This window comes from Aquila chrysaetos, chromosome 22 (assembly GCF_900496995.4).
Source record: "Aquila chrysaetos chrysaetos chromosome 22, bAquChr1.4, whole genome shotgun sequence".
NCBI classification, from domain to species: Eukaryota; Metazoa; Chordata; class Aves; order Accipitriformes; family Accipitridae; genus Aquila; species Aquila chrysaetos.
The window spans coordinates 19,585,449-19,609,601 of record NC_044025.1 but is presented as its reverse complement, the minus strand read 5'-3'; the positions used below and the strand labels follow the sequence as shown (position 1 = coordinate 19,609,601).

The 24,153-nt window shown below is 42.4% G+C and overlaps 1 protein-coding gene across 2 annotated transcripts in view; it reads right to left on the bottom strand.

Moving 5' to 3' along the window:
* FSTL4 (follistatin like 4) overlaps positions 1-24,153 on the bottom strand; it is a 240,710-nt gene that overhangs the window by 37,544 nt on the left and 179,013 nt on the right. For both annotated transcript variants that reach the window (XM_029998047.2, XM_029998045.2), the window contains exon 7: positions 4,899-5,065. In XM_029998047.2, coding sequence (XP_029853907.1) covers positions 4,899-5,065 — 167 coding nt within the window. The remainder of the gene's footprint in view (positions 1-4,898; positions 5,066-24,153) is intronic.

Sequence of the window (24,153 nt, the reverse complement as noted above, 5' to 3'; positions counted from 1 at the left end):
GTCCCGAACCGGGAACTTCGTCCTCGTGCTGAACAGCTTCTCCCTGGGCTTGTCCCATCCCAGCGTCAACCCGTCAGCCTTTCAGCCTGGGCGACATCCTGACGCTGTAATACAGTGCCTGATGTGGGACGGGAACAGTCAACACTTCTTCGAGAATTTGGCACGTGGACATCTTACTGGACATTTCTCGGTGTACTTCGTGCAAGACAAGCTGATCGATACGTGCAAGTGACAGTAGTAAACAAATGATATGCTGCATCTTGTTAACTCCTGGGAGCATGCTTTTTAGGGGCAGTTATTGGTTTTTCATCAAACGAGGAGAAAGACAAGTCATAAAGTAGCTGCAAAGCACTCTCCCTCCCTGCCTTTAATTCCCGGGTGTGCTTTCCACCATGTGGGACTTGACTCTGGAGTCTTGCGCTTGTCCCTGGATGGGATTTTTTGGGAGAGCGAGGACATGCTCTCCTACCTGGCATCAGCAGGAATGAAGAAACCTCTATTTCAACGATCTGTTATGAAAAGCTTATTTTTGAACTAATGATCTAATGCAGATTTGAGTTGAAGTGTACAGATTAATATGAAATGAATGATGAAAGACACTCATGAATTTATGTTATAGCTACCTGCATTACACTTGGTAATTCATCAAATTCTTATCTACCTGTATTCGGTAACATTTGTTTTCTTATGGCAATCTGTGTTGTTTGTGTATGCTTCTACCATGCTTTTGAAGGAATAACTTTTGCTTATAAATTTTGTTTATTAATTTACATAGGTTTCTCTGGAGATAATATCAAATCATGTGAAACAATATCCTATAAATACTGTATAAATACATTTGACTCCATGAGGAGTTTATTATATTTTCAAACTGAGGAATGCTTTCATAATCATGTATTTGGGAAAACATACTGTTTGTTCCTAGGGGGCAAAAATATATTATTTTGAAAGATGACACATTTTAACCACTTCACTATTTGTAGTCAGAAATCAATTTATAGCTATCGCAATCTTATCAGTTTCAGCTACATTATAGTTATTTTCTGCATGAGAAAAGTTGATGTGACTTTTTTAAAGTATAGCTGCAAAGGGACTTCTAATGGATAAATAATATGGATGGGTAATTTATGGACAAATAATATTTTTATGCTAAAAGCAATCTTAAATGTTTGCATGAAAAATTGTTTAATTACATGTACCATTAAGATGGTTCTTTTGCAATAGCTATGTGACAACTCATTAACAGAGTTCTTCACAGACAGGACAAGACAAATTATTACTATGTTGCTTATGAAAGCTTCTGATTAAGACAGCAATGAAAAATTATTAATATTTTGTTGCCAATCAACTTATCACATAAAAATGATTTAAGTAATGCGCTTGAACAACAGGCTTTATAGTAATCTTCAACCTTTCAGTTCTGCGCAAATTTAGGATTATCTAGGTTTTTGTTGACCATCTTTGTCACTTCTAGTATCAATCTGGAACACAGTCAACCTTCTCCTATCACATTTGTCATGAATCTGGAGAGAATAAAGTCACAAAGGACTTCTCAGCGGTGCCTCTCCTGTGCTGCTCTCACACCTAGTTGGAAGGATTCCGTTTTTTTCCAGAGTTGGGCTTCTTTTTTCATCTGATTTCTTGAATTAGCATTTAAAAGAGAAAGAGTTTAATTGAAATATAATACGAGGATTTTTCCGAGTGTGCGAATATCCTGTAGGTTTGTATGTGATTACCATTGTGCCAGGAGCAGGGAGGATTTTCTTGAAGTTAAAAAGGTACAATTAATCTCCTGTTGCACTTCCAATTAGCCAAATTGCTAACCTTATTGTGAAAAGCAGAAATGCAATCGAGTTTCTGCTTGAGGCATACTAAAAGAAAACTGAAGTAATTTAATTAACTGACTTCAAGTATATTAAGAAGCACACTGCCTTTACTTTCCTGCTGTCAATGCCTTTAAATAGACTATTGTTTAATGTGAGTTTCTGTACCCACGAGAGGCTGAAGCTTTGAACCGTCTGCTGCCACCCACCCCACCCCACCCCACGCTGTTGAGCATGCACAGCTCCACGTATTTTCACACTGCAAGCCTCAAAGCGAATGTTGATGCCGCTCCACGCTACACGCAAGTATCAACCCCAAACACAAGTGTGCTCACGCTGCCGATGAACGTGGCTCACGCCCTGTGAGTACAGGACTTCTTAAACTTGTGATCAATCTAAAGAAAAAGACTGGATTTACCAGCTGAAGGACCATCTCTTCATCGCTGCTACGAACAAGCGCTTCAGACGTGCAGGTGCCCGTCGTCAGTAGCCAGAGAGGGGACACACCTGAGCCCGAGTCCCACAGATTGCCCATAGTGGAAGAGGGAAAATAAAAGACGGTAATCCCCAAATTGTGTCACCTCAAGTAACCAGACCAGAATACAGATGGCAGTGATATATATGGAACATAAAAAACTTTACAGTTTAATTAAGGATGAAAAAGGTGTGGAGGTGTTTATTAGATTAAAAAAAGAGTTGATGTGCACTAGTAGCAGGTGTTATATGACAAGGTGATAGAGGTCATAAACTGACAGGTCAAACGTGAAAATTGAGGCATAAATCCTGTTTTTCCTCCTTGTAAGAATCTCAGAGTGCTCCTTTGATATAGTTTCTCAGTGATGTACTAGTTCAAACAGATCAAAAATGATTATTTTCTTCTGCTGTATTGCATGGTACTGTGCTAGGGGGTGCAGGATCATTCAGGAACCACTCAGTTCATGTGCAAGAACATAACTCTTCCTCTTAACATTTAATAACCAATGAGAAAGAGAACTACTTTACTATAAGTAAACCAGGAATCCATTTGGGCCAGCGCTAAATTAGGGAGGAACTGGCATGAAAATGTACTCCTCAAAATTCTGTTTATAATAGTAGTTGTAAATGAAGCCTCAGAGCCACGTGCTATCTACCGTTCAAGGATGTGTTTCTACTCCAATTCCTGGACTTTCATTTTGTGTCCAGTTCACACATGAACTTTAATCTTTTAAGAATAATGTGATCATAACAAAAATTTCATAAAGGTAAGAGAAATACCTGGAATTTTCATTACTTTTGGCCAAAAAATTCTAAGACCGCTCTTGAGCCTCCAGAGTGTGTGGAAATAAGATTTCAGAACAGCTGACCCTTGCTTCTAACCCCAGCTCAATCCTGAGCCCAACAAAACTGACCCTAAAACCACAATGTCTCAGATCTATCTAGTGAATGTAACTGCCAAAAGAAAAGGCTCCTTCTAGACTCTGATCACACAAAGCTGTGGAATTTGCTCACTACAGATTAAACCGAGCACATTGGCAGCGTGTGTAATCTTTACTAGGCTTAATCTGTGTCAAGGAATAGATCTGTTCTGAAGAATAGTCACACCAGGCGGTACGGGCAGTAAGCTGCCAGGTCAACCACCTGCACGGCTCACTACGCTGCGCTCAAACTACAGCAGGGAACACCTGACTTTGCGCATCGCAGCTTGGCAGGTTTCCATGTATTTTCAGTGTCAGTGACCCGAAGGTCGTTATTCTAACCCTGGTACTGATGGATGTCTATAAGAAATCTGGTCAGGTACACCGGCTTCAGGCTGGCTGTGCCATCCTGTGCGTCCCCACCACGGTTCCTGCGTAGTCCTGTGCTAATCCTGCAGCGGGATGTTTGCTGGTTTCATGTTGCATTTCAATGTCATGCTCCAAACGGTGACAAGAAATGCATTTTAAAAGGGTAATACTTGCTTTGATGAAAAGAAAAGAATGTTTAGATGGTTATAATTATTGAGTTTGTGCACACAGTAATCGCCTACACATAGCGCACACAATTTTCCTGCTAAGGTAGAGTCAACAAATGATGTACTGAGTTGCAGTGTGTATTTCTGCCCCATGTGCTATAATTTTCACGTATTAATGCAGAAGAGTAAAACAAAGATTTTTCACATTTCAGCAATCCTGGATACACAACAATCTAGGGAGCTACAGTGTTGACTGTAACAACTCTGAACTGAGTGGTTATCAAATTAACAAGAGCTGAACAAAAATATAAATCAACTCTTGCTGTAGTGTAATTAAAATAAAACCTGATTTACTGTGTACTTTAATGCAAAGAGAAATGAAATACAGACCATATTTTTTGTACACTACTTTCCACTCTCTCCGTAATTAAACGTTATTAAATACATGAGTAGTTTACACCATTATTCAGGTATTGTCTTTACAACAAACTATGACTCACACATCAGACCAGCACTGCGAATTAAAAGAGATTCATCTTCCTTCCTGCGAGGGTATTGCCACACCCTGCTGAATAATCCCGTATTTTAAACTGCTCATCAGAAATAGTAGCCGAGGAATGAGAGATGAGAATTGGCTGAAAGGCAAGTGAAACAGGAGGAACAGAGATAAAAACGTATTATTTGATTTAGATAGAGGAGAGATTTCATTGCCAACCATAAATGTATTGTTTCATGCTCTCGATTAACCTGTTTCTTTGTACTAGGAACGAGATCCCCGAGGAGTTAATGGTCTGTAGAGCTGCCTTCCTCTGGGTTTCCAGGGCTGCTGTCCGAGGACCACAGGTTGCACCAAACTGAATGAGCAACAAGGGATGAAGTACCAGTGCTATTTAAGTGCTGGGTTATTACAGCACCGAGTTTTAATTTCGTAATAACATATTCCAAGTACCCCTGCTCTCAGCTGCATATACGTTGTTTCGCTTTTATTCCTGAGACATATTCACATAAAAACAAAATATCACACCAGCTTCCAGTTTTCCATAATAATAACAAGATAAAACTTGTTCCCTTAAAACTATCATCTGTTAAATGAAGTCATATTCAATGCCCTAAAAAGAAAATGACAAGAGTAATTCAGGACTTACATTGATGTCCTCCAAGTCGAGGAAGTTGAGGATGACGCCGTTGCGCTTCCAGATGATGGGAGGCCGCAGTGCCCCGCGGATGCTGCACGTCAGAACGGTGCTCAGGCCAACTGTGATGGTGGTAACGCTGATCTTCTGGTCCTCCGGCAGGCTCAGCCGAACCACCTCTGCAAAAGGCAACAGGACAGGAATAATATCAAATACTACAAAGGGAAGCTGTTCCCCTTCTCCCCCCTCTGCCTGCCTTCTTCCTCATTCCAGGAATAACTTTGAAGGATTTTAGCAAGGAGATGGATTATCTATGCTGTGAAAACCCCCTAAACACTAAAGCCAAGTAAGAGACATAGAAATTGAATCTGCCACAACCAAACTTGCTGCATCACTTTCCTGAGGCACCTAGCGGTGGTTGTGGCATGAGGGCACTAAGATGGGTCCTCTGGCAAGCCTGCTTGCAATAGTTCAGTCTACAAAGCAGTCGGCAACAGGAGGACAAGCAAAAGCTCTCCTGCTTGAGACCATCTGCGTTTGTTTCTCTCGAGAAGTCCTGCCAAGGTCCTTTGAAAAGGCACAAGAATGAGTCAGGTTCTTTCCTTGAAGAGGAAGAATTAAGGTAAGACTGTTGTCACTGAAACATAAATAAACCCAGTTTTAAATTGCCCAAATATTGGAAGGCACCAAGCACGAAAACTCCTTTACCAAATGCAGCCACATATGGCATCTGACATACAGATGTTCTTCTAACCAAGGAGTGAGAAGCTTTCTCATACTTTATTTAAATTTTTAAATTCAGTTATTTTGACTTATATGTGCCACACAAAAGAAACACCTGAGGCAGCAGGCCTTACTGAAAACCATACCAACATCTCTGAAACCACACCACGTCACATCATTTCCTTCTGGCCAACGCTCACAAGATGCGTCTGCATATTTTGCCATGTGTGGCCACACAGACAGGTGGGTGCAGCTTGTCTTTATTAAGCATTTCAGCAGCAGTGAGCCAGCAAAAGGGCAATCAGGCCACATTGTCAAAGCTGCTGCACTCACAGTTTTATCATACACATGATGTTTTTTGCTTACTCTCATTCACAGGCTCTGCAATAAGAAAGCCTTGAAACTATATTGCATATAAATGCTGAAAACTGGTCTTTCGAGGTAATGGCCCATTGAGATGAATGGGGAATGTTCACAGCACTTTGGTATTACATTGCTTCAGCCAACTCAGAAACCTGGACTGGGGAATGAACCCCCCTCTCCTGGCCCCACGGCCCCTCCTTCCTCACGTCCACTGGCATTAACTGCGGTAAAACAGGGATCAAAGAGACCGACGCTGCCTCACCCAAGGCCACGTGCTTTGGGAAAAACCACTTCAAGCGGTGCTGACACTATAAAATTACGTATGGGATCAGGTTACTCCCTCCCGTCAGCTGGCAAAATTACTCTTCATCCTACTTGCTTGCTTCACATCTCTGTCTTTACAACCCGCACAAGACCTGCATATCACTTACACTGTATCTGCGTTGGTAAGATCTAAATGCTATGTGCACTTTCTTCCAGCCCTCTGTGGAAGTGCTGACTTCCAGCGACTCCAAACACTCATTTTTATCATGTCAGTTCACAGCTTAAGATGTGATTTTGCCTTAAAAGTTAACAGCTTTGGTGGGAAAATCTTGCATTCATTTATGGGGCTTACACTATGGAAATGCACAGAATAAAAATAAAAAAACCCCAGCATCTACTTTGGCAAGCATAATTTTCCATCTCTTCACATATCCTCTAATTGAAAAATTGCTTTAACATCTCTTGAGTAGTAAATCTGTTAAATCTGTTCACTAAAATATTCAGTCTATTTCAGTAGCCTTGGGAAGCCTGAAAGGACTCACTTCAGTGCACCGGTCTAGCAACTGATGGTGAACAGGTAGTGCAAAACTTGCTTGTGCAGCAGCACCCAAACAGCTCTGCATCCTTTCTCTTCCTGCTTCTTCCACGTAAATGAGAAGTTAATTGAATGTGCCAAAAATTGTATTCACCACTGTAGATCTGAGGCTGACTTCGGGCTGCGAAGATCAATACAGCATTGCATGTCGTGTCTGCCAGTGGTTAGCCATTCTCCCACCTAATATTCCTAGCGCTATTTTAGAAAGAGTACCAGCTGTTTTAAAGAAATGGTAACTATAGTTCTGATACATAGTTGATCAAAAATAGGAACGTTTGACCAACTTACTACTATTATTTGGGTTGGGGTGGCTCCCGCAGGCGTTACAGGCGAAGACAGCCTGACGCAGTCAGACCGTCAAGCAGTTTCTGCACCTGAAACCTTAAAATCCAAATGGGGAGACGGAGGAAGATCGGGAAGGGAAGGAGAACGCTACCCACCCGAGGTCGCCGAGCAGGTTAGCGGCAAAGCCAGGAACAGGTAATACATCGTTAAATCCCATCGCCCGCAGGGACCCGTGGGACGAGGTGAGAGCTGCTGCCCGTCCCACCAGGCTCCCCCCCCGTGGTGGGCGACCGGCTCCCAGGGGTGTAACAGGGGTGTAAAGGGGGTGTAACGGGGTTGTCTCCGGCGTAAGGACAAGCTCTGGTTTATGAATAAAATATTTGGAGTGCACTTGACAGGATAAAGAACTGATAATTACAATAATCTGTAGCATGGAGTAGGGCTAATGAGGACATCTTTTCTTGAGGAGAAATGAAATCGAGGGTCATTCATTTACAAGAGAATTGTTTTTTCCATCTTACTGTTTTCCTTAATTCCCTCTGCCGTTTCTCACACTGCCTTGAGTTCCCTGGCTCATGCTGGGCTCCATCAGCTCCCTCTTCAGCAACATTTTCTGAGTGTTTTGTTGCAGTAGAATTTAAGGCTCCCTGCCCATCTTCCAAATAACAGCTAAAGAGGCTTTGGCTTTATGTTTTAGAACCACAGTAATGAAAAATACATTAACTTTTAATTAAGAAGACACCTTGCATAGCTGCCATTCTTGGATGAACTGCTATCAGGTCAAGAGGTGACTTTTTATGTTAAAGTGTGTAATTAGTACAGACCACTTTAACAATACAAACACACTCCTCCTTTGAGTATTTCTATGGAGTTTGTTTGAGGGCATCTTATTAACATCTAAAAGCCTTTCTACTAATAACAGGATTACTTTGTATGGCTTTAGTCATTGCTTTATTGTTATCAATAGAAAAGATTTTCTTACACAACCAGGTGTATTGGGGAGGAAACAGAAATTCCCTAAGAGGATGAGAAAGCTGGGCTTTTTAAAAATCTTTTAAAAAACTCAGAATCTCGTACTTAAGTTATAGAGCTTAGACACACTGATGCTGGTTGGATTATGTGTACAAATTATTCAAGTCACCATAATGATTTTGTGTAGAGCCTCTAGATTAAGTATTGAACACTGTTCATTTTATTTCAAAAAACCTTTAGGAGATAAAAGGATTTTTACCACGCATATAAAACTGAACAGAACAAATGGGTAATATTCAAAGTGCGCTCACTTGCAGAACACAGGCTGGAATGGAATTTGGTCCTAAAACGGAGCAATTTTATGTTCATTTGGAAATTCTGCAGGATGATGCATGCAAAACAGCTTTCTATATTCAATGGATTCAACCAGTATCAGTCCTAGCTGATCATATTTATCAAGTCATGTCAAACCTGGTACTCTTCTCTGGGATTTCAGTTGAAGCAACTCCTCAGTCTGTTCCAGGTGGAAATAAAAAAAGGTTCCTGCCAACTGCCCTGCCATCAGAGAGAGATGCTATCATCAGAGAATGGGATGCTATCATTTTTGACTCAGCTTTTAGTAGTTCAAGACAGGGGTAAAACCTTCGTAATAATCACCTTTTTAGAAGGAATGGGTGTAACCGTGTCTCTGTGTATCAGAGGTCCGGGACTAACCTTTCGTCAGGTACTGCACCAAATGTAGAACAGAATCAAGGTCAGTAAAAGGCGGCCGGGATGTTGCAAACTCTCCTTTGGCGACGGCAGCAGCTCAGTGCCTGAAAACCGTGTGGCTTCAGGAATTAGGGCAGTGCCATCTTCAAACCCGTCTCCCCCGTTCAGGAGGGTGAGGGATCGCTCCCGGTGTGCCAGCGGTCGGTGCCGAGAGGTTCTTGAGGGGAAGGATCGCTCTGCCCTGCCTCTCACACCTCTCCTCTCTGCTATTATATTCAGTCCGAGAGAGGCTGCGAAGCACTGTGGACCTTTGGTGACACAGGTGTAGCCATTCTGATGTTCTTACGTTAAATTTCTTGCAATACCAGGTCCCACGGAGACACATTTGAGAACGTGAAGCCTTACTAATTCCTTTTCTTGTTAAAAATGTCAAGATACTGTTGAACATTTTCCTCGGCCCCTCCTCCGCTCCAATTTTATTTCTTAAGGTGCTAAGCTGGAGTTGCACTGCACCTTTGCAAGCTGCGCATACTAATGTGAGCAGGTATTACTTGTTGTGCTGTTTTATCATGGAAATCTCTTTCTCTGCTGTCATTTGCAGCCCGCCAAAGGCAATCATAATTTCACAATGAAGACATGTATAATTGAGGTCATTATAGGGAGCAACCTGGAATGAGCATCTATGGAGAAAAACTCATTGATTTAGCACTGCGTGGAGATAATTTACATAGCAAATGTCGGTTGCCTGCCTGCCTTTGCTCATGCTACACTACATACAGAAACAGATTTCACACTTTAAAAAGTGCTTAATATCATTAATTAGATCTCTTCCCTAAAATCTAAAGAAAATATACTTTTTAATACATTGTTGCCACCTTTAATCATTGTTACATTTGTTCACAGGTATCTTGCCTTGCTGAAACAGAATAGGGAGCAACTGACTCTATTGCTTAGATTCTGCTTAGGGGACAGGGCAATCATTTTTTAATCCTGTAACCGCTCTCAGTGGGGAGGCAATGAACCAAAATGTGGCCTTGTTTGAAAAAATGGGAGGATGACTTTCAAAGAGAGTCTCAAGCACAGATTCTTGCCCCCAAATTAACGCTCCTGAGTAAAGAGACCTTTTGTTTGTGAACTGAAGCATGGGTAACGTAGCCCTAAATACATCATGTTTCTCCAGCAATGGTTCAAGTCAGGATTGATTTAATGGCATGAAAACTTTAGCCTCCACTCAATTCCCCAAGTCCTGCAGCTGTGTTTATGCACTGCATTGCATTAGTAAAATCTCTTTATTGCCTGCACCAAGCTCAATGGTGATTTTAGCATTTGTTCCAATAGATAGAAGAGTCTTGTCTACCTGAATACATTCTCAGGTGAGGAGCTAACTGAATTGAGAAAACCAAAACAATTAATGGATCAGAGGAAAAAACACGATATACCTTTTATAATTATTTTTTTCCCCCAATAATTTTGATGAGATGTATTTGGCTTTGTATAGAGAGGGGAGAGCAATTTTAGACGCTTTTAAATCTGAGCCGACTGCAGCTAATTGATTTTAAAATGACCATGTTCTATGTGAGATGTATTTATAAAGAGGCAATTGCACATGAAAATTGGCCAGCCAAAGAGTGACTCTGGTGATACTGTTTGGGAGACCCTGGGATGAGATGTGGTCATCTAATTAGTCACTGCGGAGAGAGATTAAAAGAAATGAAGGGCAGTTCACAGTGGGTCTGAATCTGTAAAGCACTGTATAATATGCTTATAAATTACTTGTATTAGCATTAGGGTATTTGAAAAATACCCTGTGATTTAGTTTCTACCTGACTCTGTAGACCAAATAAATGAACTAATAAAAACCTTAGCAGACAAATCACCCTGGGTTTGCACGCCTTTGCAAACCTGTCAAACCGGCTGTTCTTAGGACTATCTCCAGAAGAAATGTTGCCATGCTATCACATTTTGCTGGTTATTAAGGTTCAACAAGCCGGTCTTACCTAGAAGTATTTGCTGTCTTCTCACCTGTCCAGAGTCAGGTGAAAGGACTATCCATCACCCAGCCCCAAAAGAAAACTCCATTTTCTGAACACCAACTTAGAGTTACAGTAAAGCCAGTCATGCTGCTAAAAATGTTTATGTTATTAATTAACAACATTAGAGCTGTTAATGAACATGATTAAAGTTGTTCACAATTAATTAACCTGGAGAATTCCTACAGCTCCTGCATCAGTTCAGGATGAGCCTTCTGGCTTTATAACCTGTGAAAAACACCATCAAGAGCTGGCTCTGCCCCTGGCCACCTTTGGTGGGACCCACCACTGCCCAGCTGACCTCCATGGGACATTTTAGGAGTTTGGTTTCCCTCAAAAAAGAGGTACCACAATGCAGCATTCCTCTAAGGCTTGTAAGCTTAATTAATGTGAATAATAAAGTGATTCTAAAGCTAAGTAAAAATGTTCATATCTCAGCTTTATTTTGTAACTGCAATAATTCAAGTTCTTAATGTAATTTATAAATCCTCAGGACCTTGGGCGTGCTACTTCAGGAAGCATTTTATTGTAAATTCTCTGCTAAATTAGTAATGCTGTTTTCTAAGTCATAAAAAGGCATAATCATATTTCTAGCAGTATGAAAGAATTTAGTACCTCAAGCCCTCTCCTGTCATTACTCTTGAAGGCCACAGGCTATGACTCGCTGAGGTAGGTCCCAACCTTGCACTGAAGGCTAAAAACCTGTCTTGTCGTGGAATTCAGAATAAATGTGTGCAAATCACCAGCGATATTCAGCTCTGGCTTGGTGCTAGAGGACAAGACCCCGTCTCTCATCCCTGTCAAGTTGAACAACTCTTCTATGGTCTGTACGACCATGACTTTTAGATTAAACGTAAGAGGAAAGCAGCTATTAAAACAATTAAAAATCACAATGCCTTTTACTTTTCTTCAGCAACTGAGACATTTTGTGTGTTCATAATACACTATCACTGCCATATCACAGAACGGTTTGCGTTGGAAGGGACCTTCACCGCTGGGACATCTTTCAATAGATCAGGTTGTTCAAAGTAGTTGATTAGTTCGATAAAGAGAATGCGCAGAATAAAACAAAGCTTAACTTGAAGGAGGAAAAAGATCTCATGTCAGTCTGGTCCAGCTTCTAAGAGGAATTAGGACTTCACCTGCAGACCAAGCTGCCCTTGCTCCTGTGAAATACCTGCATATTCCCCTGAACCCTCTGGAAGAGTGAAGAGACGCCCTCAGGGAAGGACGAGCACCCTTTCCAGCTGTTGGATTTGAGAGCAGCCAAGGGCATTTCTTTCCTGGCTCTGTGAGGATGGATTCAGATTTCCTGAACTTCAGAGATCTGGAGGCCGGTATCACCTCTGAGCTGGCGTCTGAATCTCCTGCAGAGCCCACGCGGGGCCCCGGGTCACCGTGCCTGGCTTGGCCATGTTGTGGGATGGAGTGGTTTGCTCCCAGGGAAGGCCAATTTCTTACACTGACTACAGAGAAACATCAGGTGAGTAAATCCAATAGAGCCACCTGCACTGGGAACCTCTACATCTGGAGAGGCAAACTCTGTTCAAACAGCTGCTTAGATTTTTATCTAAATTATACAGAAATGCCTTCAAAAAGTCATACACATGCAAGAAAAGAAGCCCAGCTTTCCCATATGAATTTGTATCAAGAACATTCACACAGCTAATAAATTTGCTAAAAATCACTTATATTGACTTTTAACCAAACACAGCTTCTTTATGTACTGTACTGTAAAGATCAATGTCTTGTCTTTTTTTTTTTGTTTTTAAAGAAAACAAGCAACACACTTTCCATCATAAAATCCCATCACTGCCCCCCTGTTACTAATCAGGAAGAGAACATTTAGTTTGTGCAGAAAGGGATAATTCATTCATTCTTGAAAGTACATGAATAAATATAAGTTGTTCAGTGCTTAATCATCTAATCTCCTGAGGGTGATAAGTGATGGATTCATTATGTAAATAGGCATAAGTAGTCTATTTTAGAGAATAGTTTACATAAATGCATTTGTTTTTATTTTAAATTCCTATTTCCCACAGATTGAGAGCAATGTTGATATGATTAATTTTTGATAAAATATTCCCATGTTGTGTCAACAGTGTCCTGCCTAGATTGTAACAGCCATGCATTTCCCCAGTCAATTTATTAATTTGAAAAGTAAAATTGCTAATGGTCTAATAGGCTCTCCTAATTACTTCTGGTAGTCACGCCAGTTAAACACTTGACTCAAAAGATTTGTCTCTTTTTCTTAAGAGTCAAAACCATGCTATAGATATACTATATACTGCAGTACACATACTCTCCGAATAACTGTGGGAGAGCAATATTGAAATCTCTCACTGGACCCACAGAAAAAAAAGAACATTATGGGTTTTTTGGGACTGATGAGAGGTGTTACAGCTGCTCTCCGTGTTTTGCACAGCAGCACTTGTCTCTTGTAAAAGGTTGTATTGAGTTTGTGTGGCAGGTTTTGGTAGCGGGGGGGCTATGGGGGTGGCTTCTGTGAGAAGCTGCTAGAAGCTTCCCCTACGTCTGACAGAGCCAGTGCCAGCCGGCCAAGATAAGGACAAGGAGAGATCACTCGCTAATTACCATCACAGGAGTTTAAAAGTTTTTCCCAGGCCTTCAGAAATTCCTTAGCTTTGAAATGGAGAACTCTTTAGTACGGGCAGGTTCTTTCAAAGCAATGAAACTTTTAAGAACAGCCACTATCTGTATTTAAAATACAGCATTTCAGAGTTTCAGAGGACCAAAAAACATATGAAACCACTGAACTTTTTTTTGGAAGTTCTGTAAGTTACAGCAGCTGAACTGATTTATACCTGATTTAAGGCAGAAAAAGATAGCTTCTGGTGGAGGATCTGGCATGCCAAGTTTCTCTCTGGAGTGAATTTTTATGGCTGCTCTATAAACCCCTAGGGTTTATCATGGAAATACTGTCAGACCATTAAGTCCAGCATGACTTGTGGGAACCACTGTAATGCATACGTAAATTACTTTGAAAATAGAGACAAGTCAGGCCATGGGGTATTTGGGGTTCAAGAAGCATTCACATATAGTCTAAAACCACTGAGACATCAAAAATGGCTGCACCAGACTGCTCCAGTCTCTCTCTGTTCATTTTACTCTGAGTTCTTGGCCAGCATTATGCAATGAATGCGATGATACACTGAAAAATGGATGAACTAGGAAACAAGAAGCCTAGAAAAAAGCCCCACACTGCTTCTTAACCTCAGATTAAGTGTTTGTAAAAAACTTTCCTAGCATTTAAAATCAGGTATATTTATTTCTTTCATATTCCCACATTTACTGCGTTCATAAACAACCAAATCAGTGACAGCATACCTTTCAAGTTGTAAATAAGCATTAGTAATATTTTCCATGGAGCTTTCATTGCTCTTTCTATGGATGACTGCAAATTTAGCTGTGGTGATTATATGGATTTTGCATCTTTTCTGACTGTAGCTACGCTCAGGATACTTAATAAATGCAAGGACTCTGCTTTCCTGTGCTCACACCATCCCAAGCCAGAACCCGAGCTATTTCATCCCCCGCCTTCACCTTCCAGTCCAGCCATCGCCCATTTGGGTTTTGCTTCATTAAAGTCAGAGTTCGGCCTCTCTCCAAGGCTTTTGGTGATTTTCCTTACAAACAGCTACCCGGGTCCCAGGCCAGCAGTATAAAATCAGAACACATTTCATTTGTAAATCAGAGTTACATAAGCAGGGCAAAAGCAATGCAATGAAAAGCGAGTGGCTATAAGGCATACCCAGATATTTATGCGATGCACCCCTGGCCGGACATGGGACTTGCATAATATCACTCAGAAATTCTGCCTCCCGGGCTGCAAAGCAGGATTATGGATATAAAGACTCCAGCTGTGCCGAGGCTCAGCTGAACGTGCATCTCGAGGATGCATTTCTCCTCGCCCTGATGGTGCTTCTGGTCCTGCCTCGGAGGGTGAGGCTTCGGACCAATTTAATGCATGCTGCAGTGATATATAGATCTGGTGCTGACACGAACGGTGCAAATTCGGCTTGGGGGACCATGCAAGGTTACAGCAAGGTTGCTCTGCAGCAACATTTATCCAGATAACATCTTGTATTTTAAAAATACATTAGTTGATAAAAACTTTGGCATCAGCACTCTCGTCCATGTCCTCTCCATACTCAAAACTGCCTAACTAAAGTTTGGGAGAAAGTCAGAAATGTGCAGATGAACAGCAGCAATTTGCAAAGAAACAGGTAATTAAATAACATTTCTTTCTGGAGGGGAGGGTGAAGGGAAACTGAAGAGCAAAGAACAGGACCTAAAGAAAATCCCCTGGTTCGTGCTATCAGCACATCTATTGTTGTGGGCAGGTTTTCTCCCAGTTAAACCTTTTCAAGCCGAATCCCCTGCAGTTCAGAGCCTTTTAGCAACCGCACAGAAAGGGCCCGGTAATTCATCAGCACTCCTGCGCGATGCACGGCAGGCAGCTGGGCCTTTTTTACAAAATTTTGCATCAGCGTTTCAAAGCTGACATAGCTCGGCAGCATTTCCGTGGGTTTAGCCTCCACTGGGAAATGCAGGGTGGACAACGAAAGGTTTGGAAGGGACCAGCTGGGCAGGGGTAAGTACAGGCTTCACGGGGCCACCGAGGCGGCTTCTCCGGTGGAGTGGAAACCTCTGCAGAGAGCTTCAGAGATTGGGACGAGCGGTGGTGACAGTGGGAGAAGCAGATTTAAGTCCTTGCCCAGAAAGACGGGGACCCCTGCTCTGCCTCAGTTTCCCCCGTGGGAGAGAAAGACCTCTCCAGGCCATCCTAGGAATAACACGTTTGAAAAGATTTCTCGGCAACCATGGCAATAGGGGCCACCTGAATACCCACAAGCATGTCGTGGCTGTGGATTTCTCATTAAAACCCCTCAGAGGTTCACAGATAAAATCCACATATAAAACTGAAATTTAATTACACAAAAATACTTTGAAGCAGAGATTTGCAGCTACTGCTGTGAGAAACTTAAATTCTAGTAATACAAGAATGATAAATGCTGCATCCTTGAAAGTAACAGGAAAAACAAATCATCCAGACTATCATATTAAAAAGCATATTGAAAAGCAAGATATGCTGGCAAAATCAAATGTGGCCAGTCATACTTTGTGTACCAACCGACATTAGCTTCTTGAAACTTTTAAATCTGCAGAGCAAAATGATTTATAGAAGCTGTTCTTTATCATTCAGGCTTATAAGTCTTATGTCACATAAACCCCCCTGGCATTAGAAGAACATTCAGATTGCAAAGGGAAGCAATCGCAGGAAAGGAGAGCGGAGACAGACTGCATCACTTGGGCTGCACGCGCGCCCTTCTTAATTCCGTCAGCGTACACTATTTTTGCACAGAACAGACAGGGCTTCTTTAGAGAGCAGCTATTCAACATTTTGTTTTTCTTATCTTATATCCTCAAACTTATTTTCAACTATTCAAATGTAGCTCTGAAGGCAGAAATGATTCATTTCTCCCTGGATTTTTCTGTAACACCCTTCACCGTTAAATCCACTCCAGAAACACTCATGGGCACCTTTGACATGTTCACTCTAAGAGAGTTGTGCAGCCTCAGAGAGGGACTACTTGGCACAAAGTACTTTTTAGCCCTTCTGCCTCATTTCTGTGCAGCTCCAGCCTGCTCCCAGCTCCGACCTGGCCGAGACCTCCCACCCCTGCTGAGCTTCGGTCACCCCATGGAGTGCTGGTCCCAGTCTGCCTTCCCCATTGTCACAGCTCACCTTTTCCCATCGCCTCCAGATTCGACATCCGCAGCCTTCACACCTCCCGGGTCCGGCAGAGGCTGACGGGGACAAAACGTGGCATGGTCCTGCTCCTGGCTCTGCAGAGATGGCCTCCGCCGCTTCTCCCCAAAGGAATTTCTCTGCCAAAACCTGAGAAGTATTTCCCCAAGTTTGTGCAAACTGCACCTAAGTTTGCGTCTTAAAGCTCGGCCCCACTTGGGCTGCTTCTACCCCTACAGCCCTCAGCCCACCTCTGCTCTCCTGCCACGCCAACCTCCTGCGACGTGTTTTTCGTCATCCATTCCAACTGACAGGTTTTAAAATAATGGGCACATTTCCATTCCTTCTTCCTATGAAAATGTTTTTTTTCCCCCTATTTTTTAATTGTTCCCTTCCTTGTTTCCACCAACTATATCTCATTATCTCTTTGTATGTGATACTAAATGGCTCTGTGCTACCCACCACCCCCTGCCTACACAGGCGATTATAGACCACATCACAGAGATTTCTCTTGTGCTAACAGAATACAATCTTAGATATCACCATTTTGGTAATGGCTGTTAAATATTGACTTTTTAGGCTGATTGCAGTAGGTAAATGCCTTGTTTACGTTTAATGATCACAAATTAAAATCAGCTCAATAAACTGAACATTTGAGGAGCGCACACTGCACTATATATAATGACTTATTGCTGGTTAAGTCTATAACTTAAATACAAACACCATCTTTAAACATATATTTAATTTACAACAGCCCAGAAATCGAGTGGGCCAAATGAAAGCTTGTTTAAAGCTAAATTATTTGCCAGCATAGCCACCATATGCCAAGTGCCACAAACAGCAATATTCATCACATCAAGAGTCTGGGGATAGTTTCTTTTTAAGATCTTTAGCACAATGCTCATCACAAATATTATCAACCAGATGCTCTGTTTTCCCAAGAAACAATTCACTCTCACTGTGAAGAAAAAAACAGAAGTTCTCTCAGACTGCAAGTCCATGTGCACATCATCACAACCCAATCACAGAAATGATTAAAGCCGTGTCCCTCCTCATAGCTGGTTCCTCCCTGAACAAGAGCCTTCCTCGCCTGCTCCGGCCAGACCTTCCTCCCCCTCTATTCTATGCAGCTGTGCATAGATACAGAAACAACATCCAAAATATATTCATTCACTCACCAAAGGTCAGGTACAAATTAGTATATCATAAAAAGCCACTATCTTGCGCAGACCATCAGCACTGATGGCTCAATTGCTTTTGCTAAATAATATCTCTGTGACAGGAAGACTGCAGAAAACAGTATTAAAGCGTAGCTACTGCTCAGGATGGTAATGTCAAAGTTAAAAAATTCCAACGTAAAACCTGCAGCCAACAGAAGTATTAATAAGATCAGTGGTTGGCTTGTATACACCAGTACATATTATCCATTGTGTAAATCATGGCTTTGATAATGAAATGAATTTTCACAAACGTAACATGACATTCGTTCACTAAGATATAACACATACCTGCAGGGCATTCAGTGAAAAGCCTTCTGCAGTACTTTAATTGATGTATAGTCCTTTGTGGCTTATATCTGTTCAAAGTAATCTCAAATCCTACACTTTTAATTGGCTTAACTGTATTATTATTAATTTGGGTAAACAATTAATAGTAATTTATGGAGCTATTATTTAGTTAGTCCATCAGACATGATGCCTGACAAGGTTTGGTTTGGATTTTATATATGGCTAGTGAGCCAGAGCACACCAAAAGGGCCCCACCATGATCAGGGATTCACTGGGCAAAGCTTTGTTCAAACACATACCAAAAAAACAGTTTGTGGTGCCCTAGAGAGCTGCAATGGAAATATGCAATAGTGACAGAAGACAGCATGGGAAACCAAGGCACGGTTAGATAAAATTACTTGCGTCAAGCAGAGCAAACCTTGTCTCCCTGCTCGTGAGCGGTACTGCCAAAACCCGAAAAAATGTCATAAATTATTGTGGGAAGAATTATTTATATCTTATCCCTGAATTCTGCTTTCAGATGTTTTCACTATGGTGACCAACTCAGCTACAAGTATTTGGGGTTCCTGTGACTCTGGCAAGACCCCAGGTGCATGAGCGAGTGCTTCTGGCAGCACTTAACCCTAGGTGGAAGGGATTTAATAAGCATTAGCTAAATTATGCTATTTGAACCAGGTGACATGAATATTCTTTCATTTGTCTTACAGTTATGCTTCATCTTTTGCCAAACCTCTAACTTCTCTATCTTTTCTACTATTTTTCTCCCTTCCCCTTACTAAGGCTACATAAAGCAAGACAGGAAAATGCCAACATGTGGAATTGAGAAGATTGCCTCTGATCCTGTAAAAAGGGCATCCCACAAATGAAAATGCCTCCAACCAGTGTCAAAAGCCAAGAGACGCCGCTCTTTCAGTCCAGGTCAGATCAAGGAGGACTGTCATTTTCCACCCCCGTTTCATTACGATCAGAGGATGGCAGTGCTCAGCGCTGCCACGAGCAAGGCAAACCTCACCTCCAACCGTGGGCAATAGGAACTTTTCAGGAAAAATCCTTCAGACTTTCTGCAAGGCGGTGGTCAGTTGCCTCACTGCACGGGCTCACAGCACCAGGAAGGGCTGTGGGCAATGCTTGATAAACCTCGCCAAACAGATTGGAGCAGAAGTATAGGATCAGGTCCCGTAACTACTCAAGCGCTCTCTGAAATGAACCTGCTCATCTGTGCTTTGGCTGTCCCCTGCAGTCAGCCACTGACTGCACCTGAAAACGAAGAACATCAGTGGTGTGCCAAGGTGTGTGCCAAGGACTGACTTGCACAGGCATTTCCGTTCTTTGCCCCAAGTTAAAGCTATGCCTGTAATTTTAAGTCCCCCCTCTGAAGACACGGCTATCTCATTATACTTCATGCACTGCAAATCATTAACTCTCAGTATAAATCAAGAGCAATGCTTATATAGGAAACGTCAAGGATGAAGAACTGAAGTCAGGGACATACTGTGAAAAAAGGCTCTTAATGATTCAGAGTAATATATTTCAGATGTTTGAACAAACAAAGCATTCATAAACCACTGCAGAACTGCTCCTTTCAGACTGAATGGAGCCTTCATTCCCAAGTTACACAATAGTGATTGAAGGAAGGAGAAAAGCCAAGGACACTAAACCAGGTAAAGCAGTACTCCCCGATATTTTCAAGCAAGGAGGCATAGAAATATTTCACATTGATCTTCTGTAATGCTGCCTACTGCTGTGTGGAAACTTGCTTAAAACTATTTTTTCCTAGCTTCTTCACTTAGCGATACCTGAGGGTATGAACTGCTCAGTGAAATTTATGCTACATGTTTAAGGAAAAAGCACGCTTATCTCCTGCAGGGTTACAGAGGTTGGAAGTTAAAAGTCAGGAGATCCCTCCCTCCTCGTCTCTCATCAATATACAGCACAAGGGGTCTGGACACCAGCCGTGTACGTCCTTGAAGACCACCTCGAGGAGAAGCCCGGCTGTCACGCCTGCCAGAGCACTGCTAGTGCACTAGAGGAAAAACCTGCATGGGATGAGCTCTTGTGAACACAGCCTTGGGAACGCTTTAGGGCTGAAGTGGCCTCACTCCAGGACTACGTGGACCATTTTACTGAAGCTTACGGTTTGCTGCAATTTGCAGCGGGAGATGCAGACCTGCACTTGCTCTTGAGGCATGAAATGCAACTAATGTCCAAGAACTCAAAAGGGTATTTCATGACAGAAGAGGATGCGAGTAGTTTATGTTTGATGACTTATATAGTGGGAGAAGCTGGCAGTTGTCCAAGATGCCAAGGTTAACAACCACCCCTCCACTACAAAAAATGTTATGGGTGAATCTTAAATGACTACAGATGGTCAGGTGTTGATTTTGCATGTCCTTTGAAAGACAGTACTGTCAGCAAAACAGTGCCTTCTAACCAAATTTTGAAGTTCAACACTCTGTCAGCAGGAAGAGTGTTGGCTCTTTAACTGACTCATCAAAATACTGTTCTTTTAGTTTCCTCTAGTGACTTTCCATTCGAGTACTGCTCTGTGGCTGGTTCTCCAGGACAAGAATATCTGCACAATTCATAGTTGGGTTTTTTTCTCTCCCCAGTAATATTCCTTTATGGAAAGAACATAAAAATCCTTGCTTTACAGATGGTGAGCTGAAGCAGAGACAGACGTTATTTAGCTGCAGTTACACAGCGTATCTGAACCAGAACCAGATACATGCCTTATTTCCCAAGGTTACTCTTCCAGCCTCTCCGAGATTACTTTATAATCCCATTATGGGTGGAATAGCTACATACACACAGCTGCCTTCTTTGAGCGCTCGTCTTAAAATGTGAGCAAGGTTTGAGTTTTCAGTGGTCGTCATGCCTTGTTTTGACCTTGGCTTCTGCAAGGGTTTGCAGAAGGGCAGAGTGGGGACAGTTACCATCGAACCTGAAAAAATAGTCTGAGAGGAGACTGGGGACCGGATTAAGGTATACGACCACTGAACTAACAGCTTACCACCACAAAAAACGTCATCGAAAGGCTTTCTGCACCTTCGTGCATTATATTACACTATAAGTCACCTGAGCTGGTATTGCTGGAGTCTTTTGATCCTTGCTCAGCTTTTGCATGTGCTCTGGAGACCTGTACCAGCTACAGCCCCCTCGCCCTGAGCAAAATAGGGTGTGCTACTCCATGGCAATGGTGCCCATGGGACCGGGACAAGAAGTCACCTCCTCAGCTGTGCTGGCACCTTCCTGGCCTCTTTTCTACTTCGGCTAGAAACTTTTCTTCATCACCCAATTGTGACGGAGAAGACGGCCCCGTGTCCTAGGCAGGGTGCCCCCCCCCTCCCCGGTCAGGGCTGGGTTCTTGGCAGCACTTCTGTGGGGTGCTCCGTTCCTCCTGGGCTCCCTCCCAGCCTCACCATCCCAACATCACTGTCACATTTATCATCGGGCAATGCACGCAAACAGAAAATACAATGGACTAACTCATTTATTTCCACTTGTTATTGATGACCTTTCATGACTTTCATAACTCCGCCTCGTTCCACTACTCATGAGTTATGAGGTCACCCGTAACTCAGGGAAATAAATGAAGTTTCCCATCAGCCTATTGTATATCCCCATTTATTACCTTTTTATTACCAACCTTTAAAGTTTTATCCCCTAGTATCTTGTTTTACAGTGGCATAACATTTAGATGCAGGGATGTATATGAATCAGGACAAAACAGTTCTGTTCAGCTGGGTTTCACTGGACGAAGAGCTATGCTGACCCACAGATACAAGTGCCATTTGTCCAAGCCATCAGAGCACGTCTGAGCCTCTACAACCAAATCACGTTGGTGCTCAGGATCTTGCGTTTGTACTAAATGAGATACAATGTTTTCTTCTGACTAATTCGCATTAAGATCATTTGTGGAACAAGGTTAGCCATAGAAATGACAAGACATATTATACAAATCATTGGTTCAAAGGTTTAGAGAGGATGTTTGAGGGCTAGCTGCTAGCGGATTTGATGGCTGTACAGAGTTGCATACAACGTGCTGAATAACGATCCTTTAAAAAGCTTCAGCTGCAGCATTTCTGAGCAAGTACAATGCTTCTTAACAGATTCACTTTTGTCTTTGACCTGTCAGTAAAATGCCAGAAGAATTAAATCAGACGGTACAGTAATCCTCAAGGTAATACTTAAATTCTTTGGCTGTATTTATCGCAGGAGCTCCTGTGCTCCAGATGCTTTAATGACCAGTTTTGCAGGACACGGCAGCCAGTGTGTACACCTTCATGGCCTTGCCTTCACAAATCGTGAAATGAGCTGTGTGCAGTGCTGGCCTGGGGACAGCCCTCCATGCCGGGGGGAGAAATCTGGAGCTACATACTGCATGCTGGAGTTGGGGCAAGCGTGGTCCCTTCTCCGTGCAACAGAAAACCACAAAGGTCGACAGGCTTCCCGAAGTCTAGAAGCAGAGTAAACCATGAAGAAGGCTAGAGCTGTCTTCCAGAAGTTTTGCATGACACAAGAAACTGCAGCTGCAGAAATCAGCTGCTGATCAGCATAGACAAACATGAAATAATTAGCCCATGAGCAGAGAACCCATCAAGGGAGCAGCTGCTAACTGCTGCAGTCATGTGCAACACTCAACAGGAGGTGAGCGTTAATTTATTTATTTTGAACAGAAACCTTTGAGACCACCATTTGGTGCACAGTGAGAAAATCAAAGCAAAACTATTATGCCATGAGAAAACAAACATAACATTGTGACTTTTCTTCTTGCTTACTATACCCTAGGTGGCTGTGGCAAGGAGCAAAGTGTCACTGCCCTGTGAAATGGATACTGCAGCCCCAGAACCGGCCCAAGACCAGAAAGGTTGAGGGTAGGGCATAAATAAAGTCTTCACTACTTTAAGAGGAAAATACCGGGATTACCCACTGAAGCTTTCAAAATGCAAAAGGATTGGAGACCTGGTAATACTGATATATTGCCACACTTGCAAGGAGTACAAGAGTGCTATAATAAGGAAATATGGGCAGACTGGAGAACTCAGAGCAGCTTCATAAAATAAACCAAACAGATCTTCAAAAATATTTTTTTCAGGCAATTAACTGAAGTCAAGAATGTGGAGGGAGTGCTGGCTTGTTTCCAAAGGGAAGGCTAGAAAATAAATTGAAAGGACAAGAAAATTGTCCCTGAATCAGGACCAATTTCTATAGCTCATGGGACCATTTCTACTGACTTTGTAGAAAGTAATTTGCTCTAAAAACACGAATGTACATGTCCTTCCCTGGACCCAAATGAAGGTTCCCCCGACCTGGATAGCAGGCAGCTCCCCAACACGAGTTCACGCTGAAGGGCTTATTCCCCACAGCTCCGGAGAGGTGGGGGGAAGAGGGGACAGAGGACTTGTGACAACCTTGAACCATGGCTGGGAGCTGATCCTGGAAAAAGAACAGCAGAGCCATGGTCCCCTTCCTGAAAGGATGCTCAAACCCACGTAAATCTGTCCTGGAGAAGGAATAGCATGTGCTTAAATACCCACTGCTCTTGGGAACAGAAATAAGGAATATGAGCCTCACGTAACAGTTTCCCATTGCAGATCACCTTTGTTTTATTTGTAATGGGAAAAACCCTTTACTTAAGTATCCCTTTTTTCCATAACTCTTCCTTGTTTTGTGAACCAGCACCTTCTCAAGTAACGTTTCCCTGCAAGTCCTGGTAAGAAAGTTCTAGAGGAGCTGAACAGCAGAGTATATAGCCTGCAGAAGACTTTATTGGCAGCAGGGTAGAAGTCTTTTACAATCCTTTACAGGTGAATGGGGAAAACTCAATAATGTTCACTATCATTATTGAGTATAGTTATTAGCTTTGAACGTTTTCTAAAATAAGCCTGTCATTAAGACAAACGTCTTGTTAATGGTAGGAATTTCCCAACTGAAGCATTAAAAAATCTGCAGTGCCTGCATCATTAGCTGCCTTGGAAGGCTCCTTCGGTCTCCCCAGCTCCATGTCACAAAGTGCCACCTTCTGCTCTGCTCATCTGTGCCA